Source organism: Oncorhynchus tshawytscha, linkage group LG26 (assembly GCF_018296145.1).
Source record: "Oncorhynchus tshawytscha isolate Ot180627B linkage group LG26, Otsh_v2.0, whole genome shotgun sequence".
Taxonomy (NCBI): Eukaryota; Metazoa; Chordata; class Actinopteri; order Salmoniformes; family Salmonidae; genus Oncorhynchus; species Oncorhynchus tshawytscha.
This window is the reverse complement of record NC_056454.1, coordinates 54,022,515-54,043,071: the sequence shown is the minus strand read 5'-3', so window position 1 is coordinate 54,043,071 and position 20,557 is coordinate 54,022,515. Positions and strand designations below refer to the sequence as shown.

The window sequence follows — 20,557 nt, the reverse complement described above, 5'->3', positions numbered from 1 at the left end:
TTCCCAGGTTAAATAAAGGTTAAATAAAATAAAATGTTATTAGTAAAGATTACTTTTTTCAATGGGCCTAGACAGCTGCCCTGGGGAATTCCTGATTCTACCTGGATTATGTTAGAGAGGCTTCCATTAAAGAACACCCTCTGTGTTCTGTTAGACAGGTAACTCTTTATCCACAATATAGCCATAACAGATTTGGTCCTGTTTCAGTAGTAATGAAATCATAATTTATTGACTACCTGAAAGTCTACAATTGTTATAGGAGTAATTAAAACATGCTAATACTGGATCTTTGAGTACATCAAAAAGGTCATATATCTGTACTGGTATACCATCAAGCCCTGGTGTTTTTCCAGACTGAAAAGATATAATTGCCTAAAAAAAAACAAAGAAAAAGTTCCTCCTCTAAGTTGGCCTTCACACAGGTCTTTCTGTAATGGTGTTATTCCTACATTATTATTAGGAAATAAATCCTTACAGTTATCATTCAGCTTCCTCTTTAAAAATATTGTTTTGTATTGTTAGTTATACTGCACTGTTGGAGCTAGATACATAAGCATATTGCTGCACCTGCGATAACATCTGCAAAATATGTTTACGAGACCAATAACATTTGATTTGACTCTGTTGTGCCCTCCAGGCAGCAAGGTTAAGTTGATTAGTAATGACACATTCCAGGAATTTTCTGCCTGTTTGCTCAGCAACCCTCACAATGCAGCCTGTTACTGAGGCCCAGTAGAGCGCTCCATATAGGCCATTTGTCCCACTGAATCCCTCAAATACACACTCCTCTGTCTCAGTCTTTCCCTCAGTCACTCGCTCTTACCCTCAGGCTCTCTGTTCCTCTCCTAACCCACCGTCCTCCCTGGCTGTGCTGTCTGACCTCTCCTCCCCCACCGTCCTCTCTGACCTCTCCTCCCCCACCGTGCTGTCTGACCTCTCCTACTGCTCATCTGAAGGTCAATCCAGTGTAATTGCTCCAAATGGGTTTAATGAGTGATAAAATAATTACATTACCCTGGCTGTCCAGACCAGATAATTACATTACCCCAGAATCGGTGTAAACATGCTTTGGTGATTAAATTTCACTTCGTTATAAATATATTTTACCAAGACAAATATGATTCTTCATGTTTTGGATCGTTCAGAGGGGTCTTTCCCTAACATTCAATATCATTAAAGGGATACTTTGGCAATAATGGCCTTTATCTTTACCGTGCTTCTACATCTGCATTGCTTGCCGTTTGGGGGTTTTAGGCTGGGTTTCTGTACAGCACCTTGAGATATCAGCGAAGGAAGGCTATATAAATAAAATCAAATGTATCTACTTCCACAGAGTCAGGTGGCCTCCTCTATCTGCTGACCCAGGTGGCCTCCTCTATCTGCTGACCCAGGTGGCCTCCTCTATCTGCTGACCCAGGTGGCCTCCTCTACCTGCTGACCCAGGTGGCCTCCTCTATCTGCTGACCCAGGTGGCCTCCTTTATCTGCTGACCCAGGTGGCCTCCTTTATCTGCTGACCCAGAGTCAGGTGGCCTCCTTTATCTGCTGACCCAGAGTCAGGTGGCCTCCTTTATCTGCTGACCCAGAGTCAGGTGGCCTCCTTTATCTGCTGACCCAGAGTCAGGTGGCCTCCTTTATCTGCTGACCCAGAGTCAGGTGGCCTCCTTTATCTGCTGACCCAGAGTCAGGTGGCCTCCTTTATCTGCTGACCCAGAGTCAGGTGGCCTCCTTTATCTGCTGACCCAGAGTCAGGTGGCCTCCTTTATCTGCTGACCCAGAGTCAGGTGGCCTCCTTTATCTGCTGACCCAGAGTCAGGTGGCCTCCTTTATCTGCTGACCCAGAGTCAGGTGGCCTCCTTTATCTGCTGACCCAGAGTCAGGTGGCCTCCTTTATCTGCTGACCCAGAGTCAGGTGGCCTCCTTTATCTGCTGACCCAGAGTCAGGTGGCCTCCTTTATCTGCTGACCCAGAGTCAGGTGGCCTCCTTTATCTGCTGACCCAGAGTCAGGTGGCCTCCTTTATCTGCTGACCCAGAGTCAGGTGGCCTCCTTTATCTGCTGACCCAGAGTCAGGTGGCCTCCTTTATCTGCTGACCCAGAGTCAGGTGGCCTCCTTTATCTGCTGACCCAGAGTCAGGTGGCCTCCTTTATCTGCTGACCCAGAGTCAGGTGGCCTCCTTTATCTGCTGACCCAGAGTCAGGTGGCCTCCTTTATCTGCTGACCCAGAGTCAGGTGGCCTCCTTTATCTGCTGACCCAGAGTCAGGTGGCCTCCTTTATCTGCTGACCCAGAGTCAGGTGGCCTCCTTTATCTGCTGACCCAGAGTCAGGTGGCCTCCTTTATCTGCTGACCCAGAGTCAGGTGGCCTCCTTTATCTGCTGACCCAGAGTCAGGTGGCCTCCTTTATCTGCTGACCCAGAGTCAGGTGGCCTCCTTTATCTGCTGACCCAGAGTCAGGTGGCCTCCTTTATCTGCTGACCCAGAGTCAGGTGGCCTCCTTTATCTGCTGACCCAGAGTCAGGTGGCCTCCTTTATCTGCTGACCCAGAGTCAGGTGGCCTCCTTTATCTACTGACCCAGAGTCAGGTGGCCTCCTTTATCTACTGACCCAGAGTCAGATGAACTCGTGGATACCATTTCTGTCTCTAGCACGAAGGAAGTTAAAATGTTGTTTCATGAGCCAATGCTAACAAGTGAAGTCTACAGGTATCTGCTAGCATGCAGTGACTGAGGATTAGCATGCAGTGACTAGTCATTTGCAAAGTTGTCTCCGACGGGTCGCAAAAAGCCAAATGAACACGAGCTGAATTACATGGAAATTACTTTGAAAATAAAATGCTTTCAGTATGGTCAGTAGTACATTGACATTTCAGAGATATTTGTTTTTGTGAGAAATCTTGTGTGGGGGGGGGGTATTTTGCATTCATATGAAAAGCGTATACTAAAATATGTCAATTCAAATCTTTCTATATTTTTTGGGTCATATGTTGGACTAGTGAGGCTCTCTCCACCTATCGGTGAGGAGGATTCACCATCTTTGTCAAATGATTTCATCCACCTACAGATAAAAATCGGCAAAAAGCAGCAAATGAGGGAGCCAACTGGACTGCTCGCTTACCGATACGATTCGGGTAGGCTACAGACGAGTCACTCACTTTAACTTCACGGAGTACGTTTCGATGCACAGGAATAATTTGATATTAAACTGATTAGAGGTAGATAATGCAATAGTCATGTAAACACCTTCCTCTGGGTCAAAATCAAAGTAAGCATGCGCTGATTAAAACACCTTGTTTTCTGAACAATCTTTAAAATGACTAGGCCATGTAAACACCTTAAAAATCGGTGCTGAGTGAGCCTTGCTTTTTAGCACGAGTGAAGTGAGTTCGGAACAACTAAATGTATGTGTCACAGAAGTAGCTTTCACAAACAATATATATGTCCGAACTCAGAATCAAATATGCTTTCCAAAAATAACATATTCCAAGCTGTATCACATCCGGCCGTGATTGGGAGACCCACAGGGCAGCGCACAATTTGCCTAGCGTCGTCCGGGTTTGACTGGGGTAGGCCGTCATTATCAATAAGAATTTGTTCTCAACTGACTTGCCTAGTTAAATAAAGATGAAATAAAAACATTTTATAAAAGTAGCAGAGAGAGTCTATAACTTGGGTGACTGGAGTCTGACAATATTTTGGGTTTTCCTCTGACACCGCCAAGTATATAGGTCCTGGATGGCAGGAAGCTTGGCAACAGTGATGTACTGAGCCGTACGCACTACCCTTTGTAGCGCCTTGCTACAAATGCCGAGCAATTGCCGTACCAGGCAGTGATGCAACTAGTGGTGCAGCTGTAGAACTTTGAGGATCTGAGGACCCAAAACAAATCTTTTTAGTTTCCTGAGGGGGAATAGGCTTTGTTGTGTCCTCTTCACGACTGTCTTGGTTTGTTTGGACCATGATAGTTCGTTAGTGATGGGGACGCCAAGGAACTTGAAACTCTCAACCCGCTTCACTACAGCAAGGTTTTATTTGTATTTATTTAACCTTTATTGAACTAGGCAAGTCAAATAAGAACAAATTCTTATTTACAATGACGGCCTACCCCATCCAAACCCTAACCTGGACGATGCTGGGCAAATGTGCGCTGACCTATGGGACTCCTAATCACGGCCGGTTGTGATACAGCCTGGAATCGAGCCAGGGTCTATAGTGACTCCTTTAGCACTGAGATGTAGTGCCTTAAACCACTGCACCACTCGGGAGCCCCCAAAATGTATTACGATCGCGCCAAACAGCGCAGGCAAATATTAATGGGGCCTGTTCGGCAATTTCCTGTAGTCCACTATCAGCTCCTCTGTCTTGCTCACATTGAGGGAGAGGTTGTTGTCCTGGCACCACACAGCCAGGTCTCTCATCATTGTCATTTCATCAGCAAACTTAATGATGGTGTTGGACGGCTATACCTCAGCACCAAGTCTAGATCCAAAAGGATCCTGAACTTCTTAGGGGACAGGTTTTGGAATTTTGGATGAAAAGCATGCCCAAATTAAACTGCCTTCTACTCAGGCCTAGAAGATAGGATATGCATATAATTAGTACATAGTACTAAAGTTTCCAAAACGGTTACAATAATGTCTGTATAAAATAATGTAAAATAATAATGGCAAAAACCTGAGAAAAATCCATTCATGAAGTAGGCATTGTTTTGTTGTTGTAGTTTTCTATTCAATGCCATTACAGTATCCATTGACTTAGGACTCAAATTGCAGTTCCCATGCACTCCACTAGATGTCAACAGTCTTTAGAAATTGTTTCAGGCTTGTATTCTGATAAATGAGGGAGTAAGACCAGTCTGAATGAGTGGACCCTCCCGTGTCAGAGCTTTTTCATGCGCACGACTAGAGAGAGTTTACCTTTTATGTTGACAACGTTATTGTCCGGTTGAAATATTATAGATCATTTAGGCTAAAAACAATCTGACACCATGGTTGGATTCACAAGAAATTAATCTTTAAAGCTATCTTTTCTGAATTTTTATAATGAGTATTTCTGTATTTGAATTTGGCGCTCTGCAATCTCACTGGATGTTGGCCAGGTGGGACGCTAGCGTCCCACATACCCTAGAGAGGTTAAAAGCTTCTACCCCCAAGCTATAAAAGACTGCAGTTAATCAAATGGCAACCGGACTACTTACTTTGACACCCCCCCCTCTTTGTTTTTACACTGCTGCTACTTGCTGTTTATTATCTATGCATAGTCACCTCACCCCTACCTACACTACTGTTCAAAAGTTTGGGGTCACTTACAAATGTCCTTGTTTTTTATAGTAATGCACATTTTTCTGTCCATTACAATAACATCAAAATGATCAGAAATACAGTGTAAACATTGCTAATGGTGTAAATGTCTATTGTAGCTGGAAATGGCAGATTTTATGGAATATCTACATAGGTGTATAGAGGCCCATTATCAGCAAGCATCACTCCTTTGTTCCAATGGCACATTGGTTTAGCCTTTTAAAAATGTTAATCTTGGATTAGCTAATTGATCAGTAGAAAACTATTTTGCAATGTTAGCACAGCTGAAAACTGTTGTACTAATTAAAAAAGCAATAAAACTGGCCATCTTTAGACTGTGTCTGCACCACATACTCTCACTACTGGTGTCCCCCAGGGCTCATTTCTAGGCCCTCTCCTCTTCTTTCTATACACCAAGTCATATCCTCACATGGTCTCTGCGTGCCTGGCAGATATTGCAACTCGACCCACCACCTCAAGCTCAACAAGACTGAGATGCTCATCCTCCCGGGAAGGCCTGTCCGCTCAAAGAACGCCTGGTTTTCAACCTTCCCAAGTTCTTGCAGGTCACCCCGCTCCTCCACACACTCCACTGGCATCCAGCTGAAGCTCGCATCCACTACAAGACCATGGTGCTTACCTACAGAACAGCAAGAGGACCTGCCCCTCCCTACCTTCAGGTTATCTACAGAACAGCAAGAGGACCTGCCCCTCCCTACCTTCAGGTTATACTCCAACCCTACACCCCAACCCGAGCACTCCGTTCTGCCACCTCAGGTCTCTTGGCCCACCCACCCCTACAGAAGAGCAGCCGCCACTCAGCCAGTACAACCTCTTCTCTGTCCTGGAATCCCAATGATGGAACAGCAGAGTCCCTGCTCATCTTCCGAAAACTTCTGAAACAGTATCCTAAATAATCCTCCTCGCCTCGACCCTCACATGATCACCGTCACACAGTTCACATAGCTTACTAGAGGAGCATCCCACCATGGGATTGAACCACAGAGACCGTGCTGAACACTCGTTCCATGACGCTACAGTTAAACTATAAGATTGATTTACTCTAAACCAAGAGCTGGGCTCTTTCTGATAAACTCAGCACCTCCAACAATGCCATTCTTCTACAAACTTGGAGAACACAGGAAAGCTTGGGGAGAGAAAGAAGACGTGAGAAAGAATTCTAAGTTAAGGTGACTCAGTCTTCCTGACAAGCTCCCGACCCCACCCCCTGGTAGATGACCACAGGTCCACATCCAGGTCAACTCCAGCCACTACATGGCTAGTCACAGAGGCTAGGAACCACTAGCTATCCTCCCACCACATAACCCTCAGGGCTGAAGGGAAGACCACACAACTATTAGCGGAGATCATCTGCCTCGTCACTCAGCATGTCTGCTCGAAAACAAGTATGACTCAACATCTGCTGCATTGATGAGAAGTGGAATTATTCAGGTATCTGAGCTGCCAAACTAACAGTCCTCATCATGTCAATGTGATGTTTCATCTTTATTTCCTGATCTGGCTCTGATGAGCCATCTTGTTATTCATCGTGTTATTAGTCTACAATCAATGGCTTTCTCAGACCATCACAGCCTCTACCTACAGAGGAAACGATCCTGAGCGTTTGTTGGAGGACCCTGAGGAACCATCAGCTCATTTCCTGTCTCTTATATCACATCAGGAGAGCCATGGGGTGAATGTACCTCAGAGGGGAGCAGCACTGAGACAGTAGTAGACTAGATGTGTCCTGGTGGGGAGCTGTGATGTAGACTAGATTTGTCCTGGTGGGGAGCTGTGATGTAGACTACATGTGTCCTGGTGGGGAGCTGTGATGTAGACTACATGTGTCCTGGTGGGGAGCTGTGATGTAGACTACATGTGTCCTGGTGGGGAGCTGTGATGTAGACTACATGTGTCCTGGTGGGGAGCTGTGATGTAGACTACATGTGTCCTGGTGGGGAGCTGTGATGTAGACTACATGTGTCCTGGTGGGGAGCTGTAATGTAGACTAGATGTGTCCTGGTGGGGAGCTGTAATGTAGACTACATCTGTCCTGGTGGGGAGCTGTGATGTCACTTCACTTCTGTTACAGTACATCTCCTGCAAAAACAAACAAGACGCGAAACTCAAAGAACAAACAGTGCCGTCACACGTCTGGTAGTGCCGTCACACAGCCAATTATTTACTTCACTGCAAAGAGATTCACAGCTGGTTTATATATCACTTGGGTATAAGCTGCTGATTGTGGGATGTTTGCTGTGCTAGCCCATTCAGAAACAATGATAGTTGAATACAGCTGGAATAGAACTTGCATTAGAAACAGGAGTCTGAGTAGAGAGGAGAAAAATATAGCACTCTAACCAACCGTCCATCTTCCAGATGAAAATCAATGCTGTTGTGTCAATATGAACAGTGTAGGCCCACTAGTGTACCACTACTAAATAATATGCCAAATGAACAAGCATTCTGTTCCGGTAGAGTGCAGTTCAACTCGTTCTCCCAGTCCTTCTGAGCAGCAGAGCAGGAAGCCTCCCAACAGCTGCTAGACCAACAGGGCTGCTAATGCTATCGGGCTGCTGCTAGACTCCCAACAGGGCTGCTAATGCTATCGGGCTGCTGCTAGACTCCCAACAGGGCTGCTAATGCAATCGGGCTGCTGCTAGACGTCCAACAGGGCTGCTAATGCTATCAGGCTGCTGCTAGACGTCCAACAGGGCTGCTAATGCTACAGGGCTGCTAATGCTATCGGGCTGCTGCTAGACTCCCAACAGGGCTGCTAATGCTACCGGGCTGCTGCTAGACTCCCAACAGGGCTGCTAATGCTACCGGGCTGCTGCTAGACGTCCAACAGGGCTGCTAATGCTACAGGGCTGCTGCTAGACGTCCAACAGGGCTGCTAATGCTACAGGGCTGCTGCTAGACGTCCAACAGGGCTGCTAATGCTACAGGGCTGCTAGACTCCCAACAGGGATGCTAATGCTATCGGGCTGCTGCTAGACTCTCAACAGGGCTGCTAATGCTATCGGGCTGCTGCTAGACTCCCAACAGGGCTGCTAATGCAATCGGGCTGCTGCTAGACGTCCAACAGGGCTGCTAATGCTATCAGGCTGCTGCTAGACGTCCAACAGGGCTGCTAATGCTACAGGGCTGCTAATGCTATCGGGCTGCTGCTAGACTCGCAACAGGGCTGCTAATGCTATCGGGCTGCTGCTAGACGTCCAACAGGGCTGCTAATGCTATCAGGCTGCTGCTAGACGTCCAACAGGGCTGCTAATGCTACAGGGCTGCTAATGCTATCGGGCTGCTGCTAGACTCGCAACAGGGCTGCTAATGCTATCGGGCTGCTGCTAGACTCCCAACAGGGCTGCTAATGCTACCGGGCTGCTGCTAGACGTCCAACAGGGCTGCTAATGCTACAGGGCTGCTAGACTCCCAACAGGGCTGCTAATGCTATCGGGCTGCTGCTAGACTCCCAACAGGGCTGCTAATGCTATCGGGCATGTCTAAGTCCAATGAGAGTGAGAACGCAGGAGAGAGACGCAGCAAAGACAAGGAGAGAGACGCAGCAAAGACAAGGAGAGAGACACAGCAAAGACAAGGAGAGAGACGCAGCAAAGACAAGGAGAGAGAAAGACAAGGAGAGAGACAGCAAAGACAAGGAGAGAGACGCAGCAAAGACAAGGAGAGAGACGCAGCAAAGACAAGGAGAGAGACGCAGCAAAGACAAGGAGAGAGACACAGCAAAGACAAGGAGAGAGACGCAGCAAAGACAAGGAGAGAGACGCAGCAAAGACAAGGAGAGAGAGAGACCATTGCTGCTTGCAGAGCCCCACCAGACCAGGAAGTGACACACACTGAGAACAGGAAGGAAGAGGAAACAGCTGGACAGATGTAGATTCTGGTTCCACTGGCTTCTAGTCAAAGCTCACATCCACTACAAGACCATGGTACTTGCTCACAGAGCAACAAGAGGAACTGCCCCTCCCTACCTTCAGACTATGCCCAACACAAGAAGTCCATTCTGCCACCCTGGGTCTATTGGCCCTCCCACCCCTACGGGAAGGCAGCTCCAGCTCAGCCTAAGCTCTTCTCTGTCCTGGAAAATCATGGTGTAACCATCTTCCCCCTGAAACTAGGACAGCAGAGTCCCTGTCCATCTTCCCCCTGAAACTAGGACAGCAGAGTCCCTGTCCATCTTCCCCCTGAAACTAGGACAGCAGAGTCCCTGCCCATCTTCCCCCTGAAACTAGGACAGCCGAGTCCCTGCCCATCTTCCCCCTGAAACTAGGACAGCAGAGTCCCTGCCCATCTTCCCCCTGATGCTAGGGCATCAGAGTCCCTGCCCATCTTCCCCCTGATGCTAGTCTAATCAGATAATAATCTATAGGTCACTACTGACACCATCACACAGTCTAATCAGATAATAATCTATAGGTCACTACTGACACCATCACACAGTCTAATCAGATAATCTATAGGTCACTACTGACACCATCACAGTCTAATCAGATAATCTATAGGTCACTACTGACACCATCACAGTCTAATCAGATAATCTATAGGTCACTACTGAAACCATCACTAGTCCTCAGTCTAATCAGATAATAATATATAGGTCACTGCTAAGGCTCTACATGGCCTAATACAGCTGCTCACTTCATAATGTTGAGTCTTGCTAAGTATCCCATCACAAATGGCACCCTATTCCCTATATAGTGCACTACATTTGACCAGAGCCCTATGGCCCCTGGTCAAAAGTAGTGCACTTCATAGGGAGCAAGGTGCCATTTGTGACATGCTAGGACTTCAGTCCCACTGCTGGAACAATCTGCAGATCTGGTTGAAATTGGATGAAGCAGCGGCACTCAGACAGTGTCGGATATTGGTTGAAGACCTGGTAGCTGAGAGATGTCGATGACTTGTGTATTCCAACTGTTTCTTGTATCCTATAAAAATGTGGAAATTGTCAAATGCATGGCTCCCTTGTAAAAAAATGTTTTTAAAATACCTTAGTCTCAATGGGACTATAAAGGTCAAATAAAGACATTTGATACCCATTTCCTGATACATGGAGTCCTGCAGGGCAGTTTAGAGTGGCTCAGTGGTTCCGTTTCTAAATTAATCCCTCTTCTCTTTTCAACACCAGCTACTAGATTAATCTGACTTTGAGTAAAGGTGGAATCAGGGGTTTGATCTTCCGGACTGAGGGGGGAAGTTGAAGAGTGTACAGTGAGCAGCACACTGATCATCTATAACAGGACCAAGGTTGAGTGTCTGTGTTTATATTTGAGCATCAATTGTTGGTGCATTCATCCCATGTAGACAGGAGGTATTGAGGAAGTTACTTACTCACTGCATCCTTCAGATGGCTCAGAGTAATGCCTGGATCACACCAGGGGCATCATTGCATTTCGGTACACCAGAAGTACATTCATTTTCAATGGAATGCTTCTTGAACACCCGGCCACTTAACCCGGAAGCCAGCTGCACCAATGTGTCGGAGGAAACACTGTTCAACTGACGAAAGAGGTCAGCCTGCAGGTGCCCGGGCCTGCCACAAGGAGACGCTAGAACGCAATGAGCCAAGTAAAGCCCCTCCAGGACGCCGCTGGGCAAAATGTGTACCGCCCTACGGGACTCCCGGTCACGGCCGGTTGTGGCACAGCCTGGGATCGAACCCAGGTCTGTAGTGATGCCTCAAGCACTGCAATGGCACTGGGGAGGCCCGCTTCACTACTTTTCTGCCAATGCACAGATAGCCTTGAACGTTGTGATTGGCCACACCTTCACTTTCTGATGGCACCTTCGTTACAGGTTCTGCATTGTCAGTAGGACACTGTAGAAAGAGTAATGAACTTCAATACTGTTCCCACTGAGGAAAAACTGATTCTTATAGAGTTGTAAGGCTATTCAAACAGCATAAAGCAGAGTTGGTGCTATCTGATCATCAACAGTGTCATTCAACCTTAACATTGAAATGGATTGTCTGACGGCATTCTGTGTGTGTGTGTATAAACCACTGGTTTTACATGTAATACCCACAATGCAATACGGTGGTCCTCTTTTCCATGTCCTCCTCATCATACTTTTGCATAAACAAATTGGGGAAAGAAAAACATCCATGTCACAAGAATATTAGTTAGCTACATCACATTAACCAGGGCGCGTGTCAGACAGCTGTGGTTTAAATTATTAATAATAATTAAATACTAGCCTATTTTATGACTTTGGGATCTCTTCCTTTTAACTTTCCCAAATGTAATTTGGACAAATTCCAAATTAAGTCCCATTCCTCTCGGCCGACACCTAGTCCTCATAAACGAGTTTGACGACTGAGCACTCTGTTCAAAATATGAATCACAAAAAGTACTTTCATCGATTGGACTTGATTTGTGTGTGGAATAGGCTACTTCTGATCTCAATTTGAGCAGATAATTATCTGTAAAGCCAAAGAGCAGCGTCGTTCCACACGTAGCTGTCCGCGGTAGTTGATGTGTGCGGGGACGGGAGTCGCCTACCTTCCGACAGTTCCAGCTCCAACTCCGCCAGCTTCTCCCGGACCTCCACCGGCAGTGACATGGCCATAGCCGGGCTCGGTTCCAACATCATTAGTAATCCGGTAGAATTCCTCTCAGCCATGATGTTCCGGTCCGAGTGGGCCGAGACTCCCCGTCGAGGGACGGAGTGATGTTCAGCCGGTTGCCTGGTGTAACGTTAGCAGGCGGGTGGTGGCTACTGCAGACAGATGTGCGGAAAAGCCCTACATCACCCTGGCACAGACTGGCATTAGCTCGTTAGCTAACCCTGCTAGACACATTCCTAAAGTAACGTTGAGGCTAAATCACCAAACAGTTACGAATTCGGTTGATCTGGACAGAGGTGTGTTTCCTAATCCACGGTGTCTGCGTCGAGCGGATTTGAACCGGTAACTCATCCATCTCTGGTGCACAGCACCGCCGCCATTGCATTATAGTAACAGCAGCCCGAAGCACGTTCACGGTGTCTGGCGCGTCATGGGGAACATGCATGCTCACCTACATACCGGGACGTTTTGCATATTGGCTACACATTGTTCCTGCATAACATGTAAAACCATGGAGAGGGGGGAAATAACATCACAGACAGTCGATAGGACTTTTGGACAAAACCTCTGAGAAATCAGACTGATTGACACCAGATGAGCTGCTGACACCGAAGTTAACCTGGACAGCCATCTAGCGGTGTGGTGCAGTTTAACGTTCTTCTTCTTCGATGAGGTTTAACGGTGGTTGGCATCCAACAAATGTTGCATTACCGCCACTCACTAGACTGGACTATAACTCCATTCCACGTTGCTTGAAAATTAACATGAATAAATCAACAAATACCCTACCATCTAACCCTACACTAAAACCCCCCACCCTCCTCCACTATTTAAATACCCTACCATCTAACCCTACACTACCCCCCACCCTACTCCACTATTTAAATAGCCTACCATCTAATTCTACACTAAAACCCCTCACCCTACTCCACTATTTAAATACCCTACCATCTAACCCTACACTAACCCCCCCACCCCCACCCCACCCTACTCCACTATTTAAATACTCTACCATCTAACCCTAGACTAAAACCCCCATCCTACTCCACTATTTAAATACCCTACCATCTAACCCTACATTAAAACCCCTCACCCTACTCCACTATTTAAATACCCTACCATCTAACCCTACACTACAACCCCCACCCTACTCCACTATTTAAATACCCTACCATCTAACCCTACACTAACCCCCCATCCTACTCCACTACTTAAATACTCTACCATCTAACCCAACACTAAACCCCCCACCCTACTCCACTATTTAAATACTCTACCATCTAACCCTACACTCACTAACAACCCCCACCCTACTCCACTATTTAAATACCCTACCATCTAACCCTACACTAAAACCCCCACCCTACTCCACTATTTAAACACCCTACCATCTAACCCTACAATAAACCCCCACCCTACCATCTAACCCTACAATAAACCCCCACCCTACTCCACTATTTAAATACCCTACCATCTAACCCTACACTCACTACAAATCCCCACCCTACTCCACTATTTAAATACCCTACACATGGAGTAAAACAAACATACAGTCAATAATACAGTAGAAACAAGTCTATATACGATGTGAGCAAATGAGGTAAAGTAAAACACTGGAATGGTAGATTTGCAGTGGAAGAATGTGCAAAGTAGAAATAAAAACAATGGGGTGCAAAGGAGCAAAATAAATCAAATAAATACAGTAGGGAAAGAGGTAGTTGTTTGGGCTAAATTATAGGTGGGCTATGTACAGGTGCAGTAATATGTGAGCTGCTCTGACAGCTGGTGCTTAAATCTAGTGAGGGAGATAAGTGTTTCCAGTTTCAGAGATTTTTGTAGTTCGTTCCAGTCATTGGCAGCAGAGAACTGGAAGGAGAGGCGGCCAAAGAAAGAATTGGTTTTGGGGGTGACCAGAGAGATATACCTGCTAGAGCGCATGCTACAGGTGGGTGATGCTATGGTGACCAGCTACCCTACCATACACTTACTAGAAATGTCACGACTTCGGCGGTAGTCGGTCCTTGTTCAGGCGGCGTTCGGTGGTCCACGCCACAAGACTTCTAGCCATCGCCAATCCACTTTTAATTTTCCATTTGTTTTGTCTTTGACTTACACACCCTGTTTCAATCCCCCAATTGCTTGTTCATTATTTAACCCTTTGTTCCCCCATGTTTGTTTGTGAGTGATTGTTTATTGTATTGTGGTCCGTATTTGTGGCCTTGGATTTTTTGACGTATATTGTGATTATTGTTGAATAAAATTGCGTACATTACTCATATCAGCTGTCCTGCGCATGACTCATCTACACCAGCTACACACAGACGCATTACGGAATCACTCACCAGATATGGAGTCAGCAAGAGCAGACGGCCACCCTTTGGCGGTCGAGGAGCGCGTCCAGCAGCACGCGACCATGTTGCAACGTCTGGGCACCGTCATGGATCGCGTGCTGCAGACGATGGATAGAAGGGAGAGAGAAGGAGGTCTTCCAATGCCTTCACCAACCCCACTACAGCAGGCCCCACTGTCCACCCCTCCTTCATCAGGTCCCAGCGGGATTCAACTCGCGCTCCCGAGGGAGTATGATGGGACAGCTGCAGGATGCCAGTGGTTCCTCCTCCAGCTGGAGCTCTACCTGTCGACCGTCCACCCGGCTCCTTCGGGATGTGAGAGCATGTCCGCCCTCGTCTCCTGCCTCTAAGGCAAAGCCCTGGAGTGGGACAACGCCTTACGGAGTGAGGGAGACACAGCGTTGGACCATTACGCAGAGTTCACCCGCCGCTTAAGGGCAGTTTTCGACCACCCGCCTGAGGGTCGAGAGTTGAGTGAACATCTGCTCCACCTGAGGCAGGGGACGAGGAGCCCGCAGGACTTCTTTGGACTTCTGGACCCTGGCCGCCAGTGCGGGATGGAACATCAGGGCCCTGATCATTCACTACCGGTGCAGTCTGCGCGAGGATGTCCGTCGGGAGTTGGCCTGCCGAGACACCACCCTCAAGTTGGACCAGCTGGTGGACCCGCGGACGTCCGGATCGGGGCCTGTCAGTTCCATCCCCCAGCAACTCCACTCCGACACCAATGGAGCTGGGAGGTGGTGTGATTAGGGTGACCGGAGAAGGGGCCATTCCCTGCACCATCTGTGGCCGCCGAGGGCACACTGCTGGTCGGTGTTGGGGGGGTTCCTCAGGGAGTCATGTCACCCCAGGTGAGTTGGCACCAGGCTCACCCAGAGCCCCGTTGCTCACATGTATGTGTTTATTAAATTTCCTGAGTTTCCCCCGCATTCCCACCATAAGGCACTCATAGATTCAGGCGCAGATAGGAATTTTATTGACCGTTCATTTGCCCATAGTTTATGGATCCCCCTTGTTCCTGTGGATATGCCCTTCCCTGTGCAAGCCCTAGATAGTCGACCATTAGGGTCCGTGCTGATTAGGGAGGCCAAATCAAATCAAATCAAATCAAATTTATTTATATAGCCCTTCGTACATCAGCTGATATCTCAAAGTGCTGTACAGAAACCCAGCCTAAAACCCCAAACAGCAAGCAATGCAGGTGTAGAAGCACGGTGGCTAGGAAAAACTCCCTAGAAAGGCCAAAACCTAGGAAGAAACCTAGAGAGGAACCAGGCTATGTGGAGTGGCCAGTCCTCTTCTGGCTGTGCCGGGTGGAGATTATAACAGAACATGGCCAAGATGTTCAAATGTTCATAAATGACCAGCATGGTCGAATAATAATAAGGCAGAACAGTTGAAACTGGAGCAGCAGCACAGTCAGGTGGAAGTTGAAACTGGAGCAGCAGCATGGCCAGGTGGACTGGGGACAGCAAGGAGTCATCATGTCAGGTAGTCCTGGGGCATGGTCCTAGGGCTCAGGTCAGTTGAAACTGGAACAGCAGCATGGCCAGGTGGACTGGGGACAGCAAGGAGTCATCATGTCAGGTAGTCCTGGAGCTCAGGTCCTAGGGCTCAGGTCCTCCGAGAGAGAGAAAGAAAGAGAGAAGGAGAGAATTAGAGAACGCACACTTAGATTCACACAGGACACCGAATAGGACAGGAGAAGTACTCCAGATATAACAAACTGACCCCAGCCCCCCGACACATAAACTACTGCAGCATAAATACTGGAGGCTGAGACAGGAGGGGTCAGGAGACACTGTGGCCCCATCCGAGGCCACCGCTTCACTCAGCATGGTTACACAGTCACAAGGAGAGAATCAGTCTTTTCCTTATTGATTCTCCTGTGTTTCCCGTGGTGCTGGGCCTACCCTGGTTGGTCTGTCATGACCCCACTATTTCGTGGCAACAGAGGGCTCTCAAGGGTTGTCACGAAAGTGCTCAGGGAGGTGTGTGGGGGTTTCCATCGGTGAGACTACGGTGTAAAGTCCAGACCAGGTCTCCACCGTGCGCATCCCCTCAGAATATGCCAATTTGGCTCTCGCCTTCTGTAAGAAGAGGGCGACTCAATTACCACCCCATCGACGGGGGGATTGTGCGATAAATCTCCTGGTAGACGCTGCACTTCCCAGGAGTCACGTGTATCCTTTGTCACAGGAGGAGACGGTGGGTATGGAAACATATGTCTCCGAATCCATGGGGCAGGGGTACATTCGGCCCTCCACTTCACCTGCATCCTCAAGTTTATTTTTTTGTGAGGAAGAAGGATGGAGGTCTGCGCCCGTGTATTGACTATCGAGGTATCAATCAGATCACTGTGAGGTACAGTTACCAGCTGCCTCTCATCGCCAGTGCGATCGAGTCAATGCACAGGGCGCTTCTTCACAAAATTGGATCTCAGGAGCGCTTACAACCTGGTGCGTATCCGGGAAGGGGACGAGTGGAAGACGGTATTTAGTACTACCTCAGGGCACTATGAGTACCTTGTCATGCCGTACGGGTTGATGAATGCTCCATCAGTTTTCCAGGCCTTTGTTGACGAGATTTTCCGAGACCTGCACGGGCAGGGTGTAGTGATGTATATTGACAACATTCTGATATACTCCGCTACACGCACCGAGCATGTGTCCCTGGTACGCAGGGTGCTTGGTCGACTGTTGGAGCATGACCTGTACGTCAAGGCTGAGAAATGTCTGTTCTTCCAACAGTCTGTCTCCTTCCTAGGGTACCGCCTTTCCACGTCAGGGGTGGAGATGGAGAGTGACCGCATTGCAGCCGTGCGTAATTGGCCGACTCCCACCACGGTAAAGGAAGTGCAGCGGTTCCTCGGGTTTGCCAATTACTACCAGAGGTTTATCCGGGGGTTTTGGTCAGGTAGCGGCTCCCATTACCTCACTGCTGAAGGGGGGACCGGTGCGACTGCAGTGGACAAGCTGAGGCGGGCAGGGCTTTTGGTCACCTGAAGGCTTTGTTTACCTCGGCTCCCGTACTGGCTCATTCTGATCCCTCTTTGGCATTCCCAAATCTATTTAGTTCAACTTCAGGCAAACAACCTGAATGGATGGGACACCACCACTCAACACACCCTGGAACTCTTCTGATGTCAAGTCTCTCACACCCAAATACCTCTATGCAGCTGCCACCACCACCTCAATTTTCTGTGACTTCCGTTTCATCCCTGTAGTACAGTTGATAACCATTGCTATAAATGCTAAAAATCCAATCTTACTGAAACATATATCACTTGTTGGACCCCCTCACACTGTTCTAGTACAGATCTACTAATCACACCACTCCTCTCAGGATCCCTCCCTCTGTTCTGGTACAGATCTACTATACCCCTCCTCTCAGGATCCCTCCCTCTGTCTGGTACAGATCTACTACACCAGTCCTCTCAGGATCCCTCCCTCTGTTCTGGTACAGATCTACTATACCCCTCCTCTCAGGATCCCTCCCTCTGTCTGGTACAGATCTACTACACCAGTCCTCTCAGGATCCCTCCCTCTGTCTGGTACAGATCTACTACACCAGTCCTCTCAGGATCCCTCCCTCTGTTCTGGTACAGATCTACTAGTCACAGCAGTCCACTCAGGATCCCTCCCTCTGTTCTGGTACAGATCTACTAGTCACAGCAGTCCTCTCAGGATCCCTCCCTCTGTTCTGGTACAGATCTACTAGTCACAGCAGTCCTCTCAGGATCCCTCCCTCTGTTCTGGTACAGATCTACAACACCAGTCCTCTCAGGATCCCTCCCTCTGTTTTGGTACAGATCTACTACACCCCTCCTCTCAGGATCCCTCCCTCTGTTCTGGAACAGATCTGCGACACCAGTCCTCTCAGGATCCCTCCCTCTGTTCTGGTACAGATCTACTACATCAGTCCTCTCAGGATCCCTCTCTGTTCTGGTACATATCTACTAGTCACACCCCTCCTCTCAGGATCCCTCCCTCTGTTCTGGTTCAGATCTACTAGTCACACCTCTCCTCTCAGGATCCCTCCCTCTCTTCTGGTACAGATCTACTACACCAGTCCTCTCAGGATCCCTCTCTCTGTTCTGGTACATATCTACTAGTCACACCCCTCCTCTCAGGATCCCTCCCTCTGTTCTGGTACAGATCTACTACACCAGTCCTCTCAGGATCCCTCTATCTGTTCTGGTACAGATCTACTAGTCACAGCAGTCCTCTCAGGATCACTCCTTCTGTTCTGGTACAGATCTACTAGTCACACCAGTCCTCTCAGGATCCCTCCCTCTGTTCTGGTACAGATGTACTACACCCCTCCTCTCAGGATCCCTCCCTCTGTTCTGGTACAGATCTACTACACCAGTCCTCTCAGGATCCCTCCCTCTGTTCTGGTACAGATCTACTAGTCACAGCAGTCCTCTCAGGATCCTTCCCTCTGTTCTGGTACAGATCTACTACACCAGTCCTCAGGATCCCTCCCTCTGTTCTGGTACAGATCTACTAGTCACACCAGTCCTCTCAGGATCCCTCCCTCTGTTCTGGTACAGATCTACTACACCACTCCTCTCAGGATCCCTCCCTCTGTTCTGGTACAGATCTACTACACCAGTCCTCTCAGGATCCATCCCTCTGTTCTGGTACAGATCTACTACACCACTCCTCTCAGGATCCCTCCCTCTGTTCTGGTACAGATTTACTACACCCCTCCTCTCAGGATCCCTCCCTCTGTTCTGGTACAGATATATTAGTCACAGCAGTCCTCTCAGGATCCCTCCCTCTGTTCTGGTACAGATCTACTAGTTTCAGCAGTCCTCTCAGGATCCCTGCCCCTTGACACATCTTCCTCTACTTTCTTCACTGCCTTAGAATATGACAGCTTATGCACTACTGTCCATAAGCTTTACACCTCTAACAACGTAATGTATTCAGCACAAAAGCTTGTACAGGATAACTTATATATCTCAACATTACTTCAACGATTCTACAGCATCCAACTCTGTTTTCACCCACCCTGAAACCACAACTGGATCAGCCAAATGGTAAGGGTCCACTTTTTCCCAAAACTTCACTCCTACTGTCACACTCATCTTTATCCGGAGCCTCGGTACAAGCCTCGGTCTCCGAGAACTTCACCACACCTAACCCATGCAATACTTTGACCTCATTCAATTCCATTTCTCCTCTTGTCTTCAGCTCACTCTGCTTATACTTTCTCCCATTCTTAGTTAACAAACCATCTCCCATTTTCCCTCAATTTTTTAACAATTCAAGCTCACCCTCTTCCTCCCTCTCTCTTTTTCCCTCAATTCCTCTTCCGTATTCCAAGTATACATCTCCTTATCAAATCAAATTTTATTTGTCACATACACATGGTTAGCAGATGTTAATGCGAGTGTAGCGAAATGCTTGTGCTTCTAGTTCCGACAATGCAGTAATAACCAACAAGTAATCTAACTAACAATTCCAAAACTACTGTCTTATACACAGTGTAAGGGGATAAAGAATATGTACATAAGGATATATGAATGAGTGATGGTACAGAGCAGCATAGGCAAGATACAGTAGCTGATATCGAGTACAGTATATACATATGAGATGAGTATGTAAACAAAGTGGCATAGTTAAAGTGGCTAGTGATACATGTATTACATAAGGATACAGTCGATGATATAGAGTACAGTATATACGTATGCATATGAGATGAATAATGTAGGGTAAGTAACATTATATAAGGTAGCATTGTTTAAAGTGGCTAGTGATATATTTACATCATTTCCCATTAATTCCCATTATTAAAGTGGCTGGAGTTGAGTCAGTGTCAGTGTGTTGGCAGCAGCCACTCAATGTTAGTGGTGGCTGTTTAACAGTCTGATGGCCTTGAGATAGAAGCTGTTTTTCAGTCTCTCGGTCCCAGCTTTGATGCACCTGTACTGACCTCGCCTTCTGGATGATAGCGGGGTGAACATGCAGTGGCTCAGGTGGTTGATGTCCTTGATGATCTTTATGGCCTTCCTGTAACATCGGGTGGTGTAGGTGTCCTGGAGGGCAGGTAGTTTGCCCCCGGTGATGCGTTGTGCAGACCTCACTACCCTCTGGAGAGCCTTACGGTTGAGGGCGGAGCAGTTGCCGTACCAGGCGGTGATACAGCCCGCCAGGATGCTCTCGATTGTGCATCTGTAGAAGTTTGTGAGTGCTTTTGGTGACAAGCCGAATTTCTTCAGCCTCCTGAGGTTGAAGAGGCGCTGCTGCGCCTTCATCACGATGCTGTCTGTGTGAGTGGACCAATTCAGTTTGTCTGTGATGTGTGTATGCCGA

The 20,557-nt window shown here is 47.8% G+C and overlaps 1 protein-coding gene across 6 annotated transcripts in view; it reads right to left on the bottom strand.

Moving 5' to 3' along the window:
* The window catches only part of dip2a (disco-interacting protein 2 homolog A), a 193,353-nt gene extending 180,871 nt beyond the window's left edge, over window positions 1-12,482 (bottom strand). For 2 of the 6 annotated variants that reach the window (XM_042306849.1, XM_042306851.1), the window contains exon 1: window positions 11,816-12,470. In XM_042306849.1, coding sequence (XP_042162783.1) covers window positions 11,816-11,936 — 121 coding nt within the window. In that variant the 5' untranslated portion in view covers window positions 11,937-12,470. Of the gene's footprint in view, window positions 1-11,815 lie in introns of all 6 variants that reach the window. The other 4 variants (XM_042306852.1, XM_042306854.1, XM_042306856.1 and 1 more) reach the window with 3 other exon arrangements.
* Between the last annotated feature and the right edge of the window lie 8,075 nt (window positions 12,483-20,557).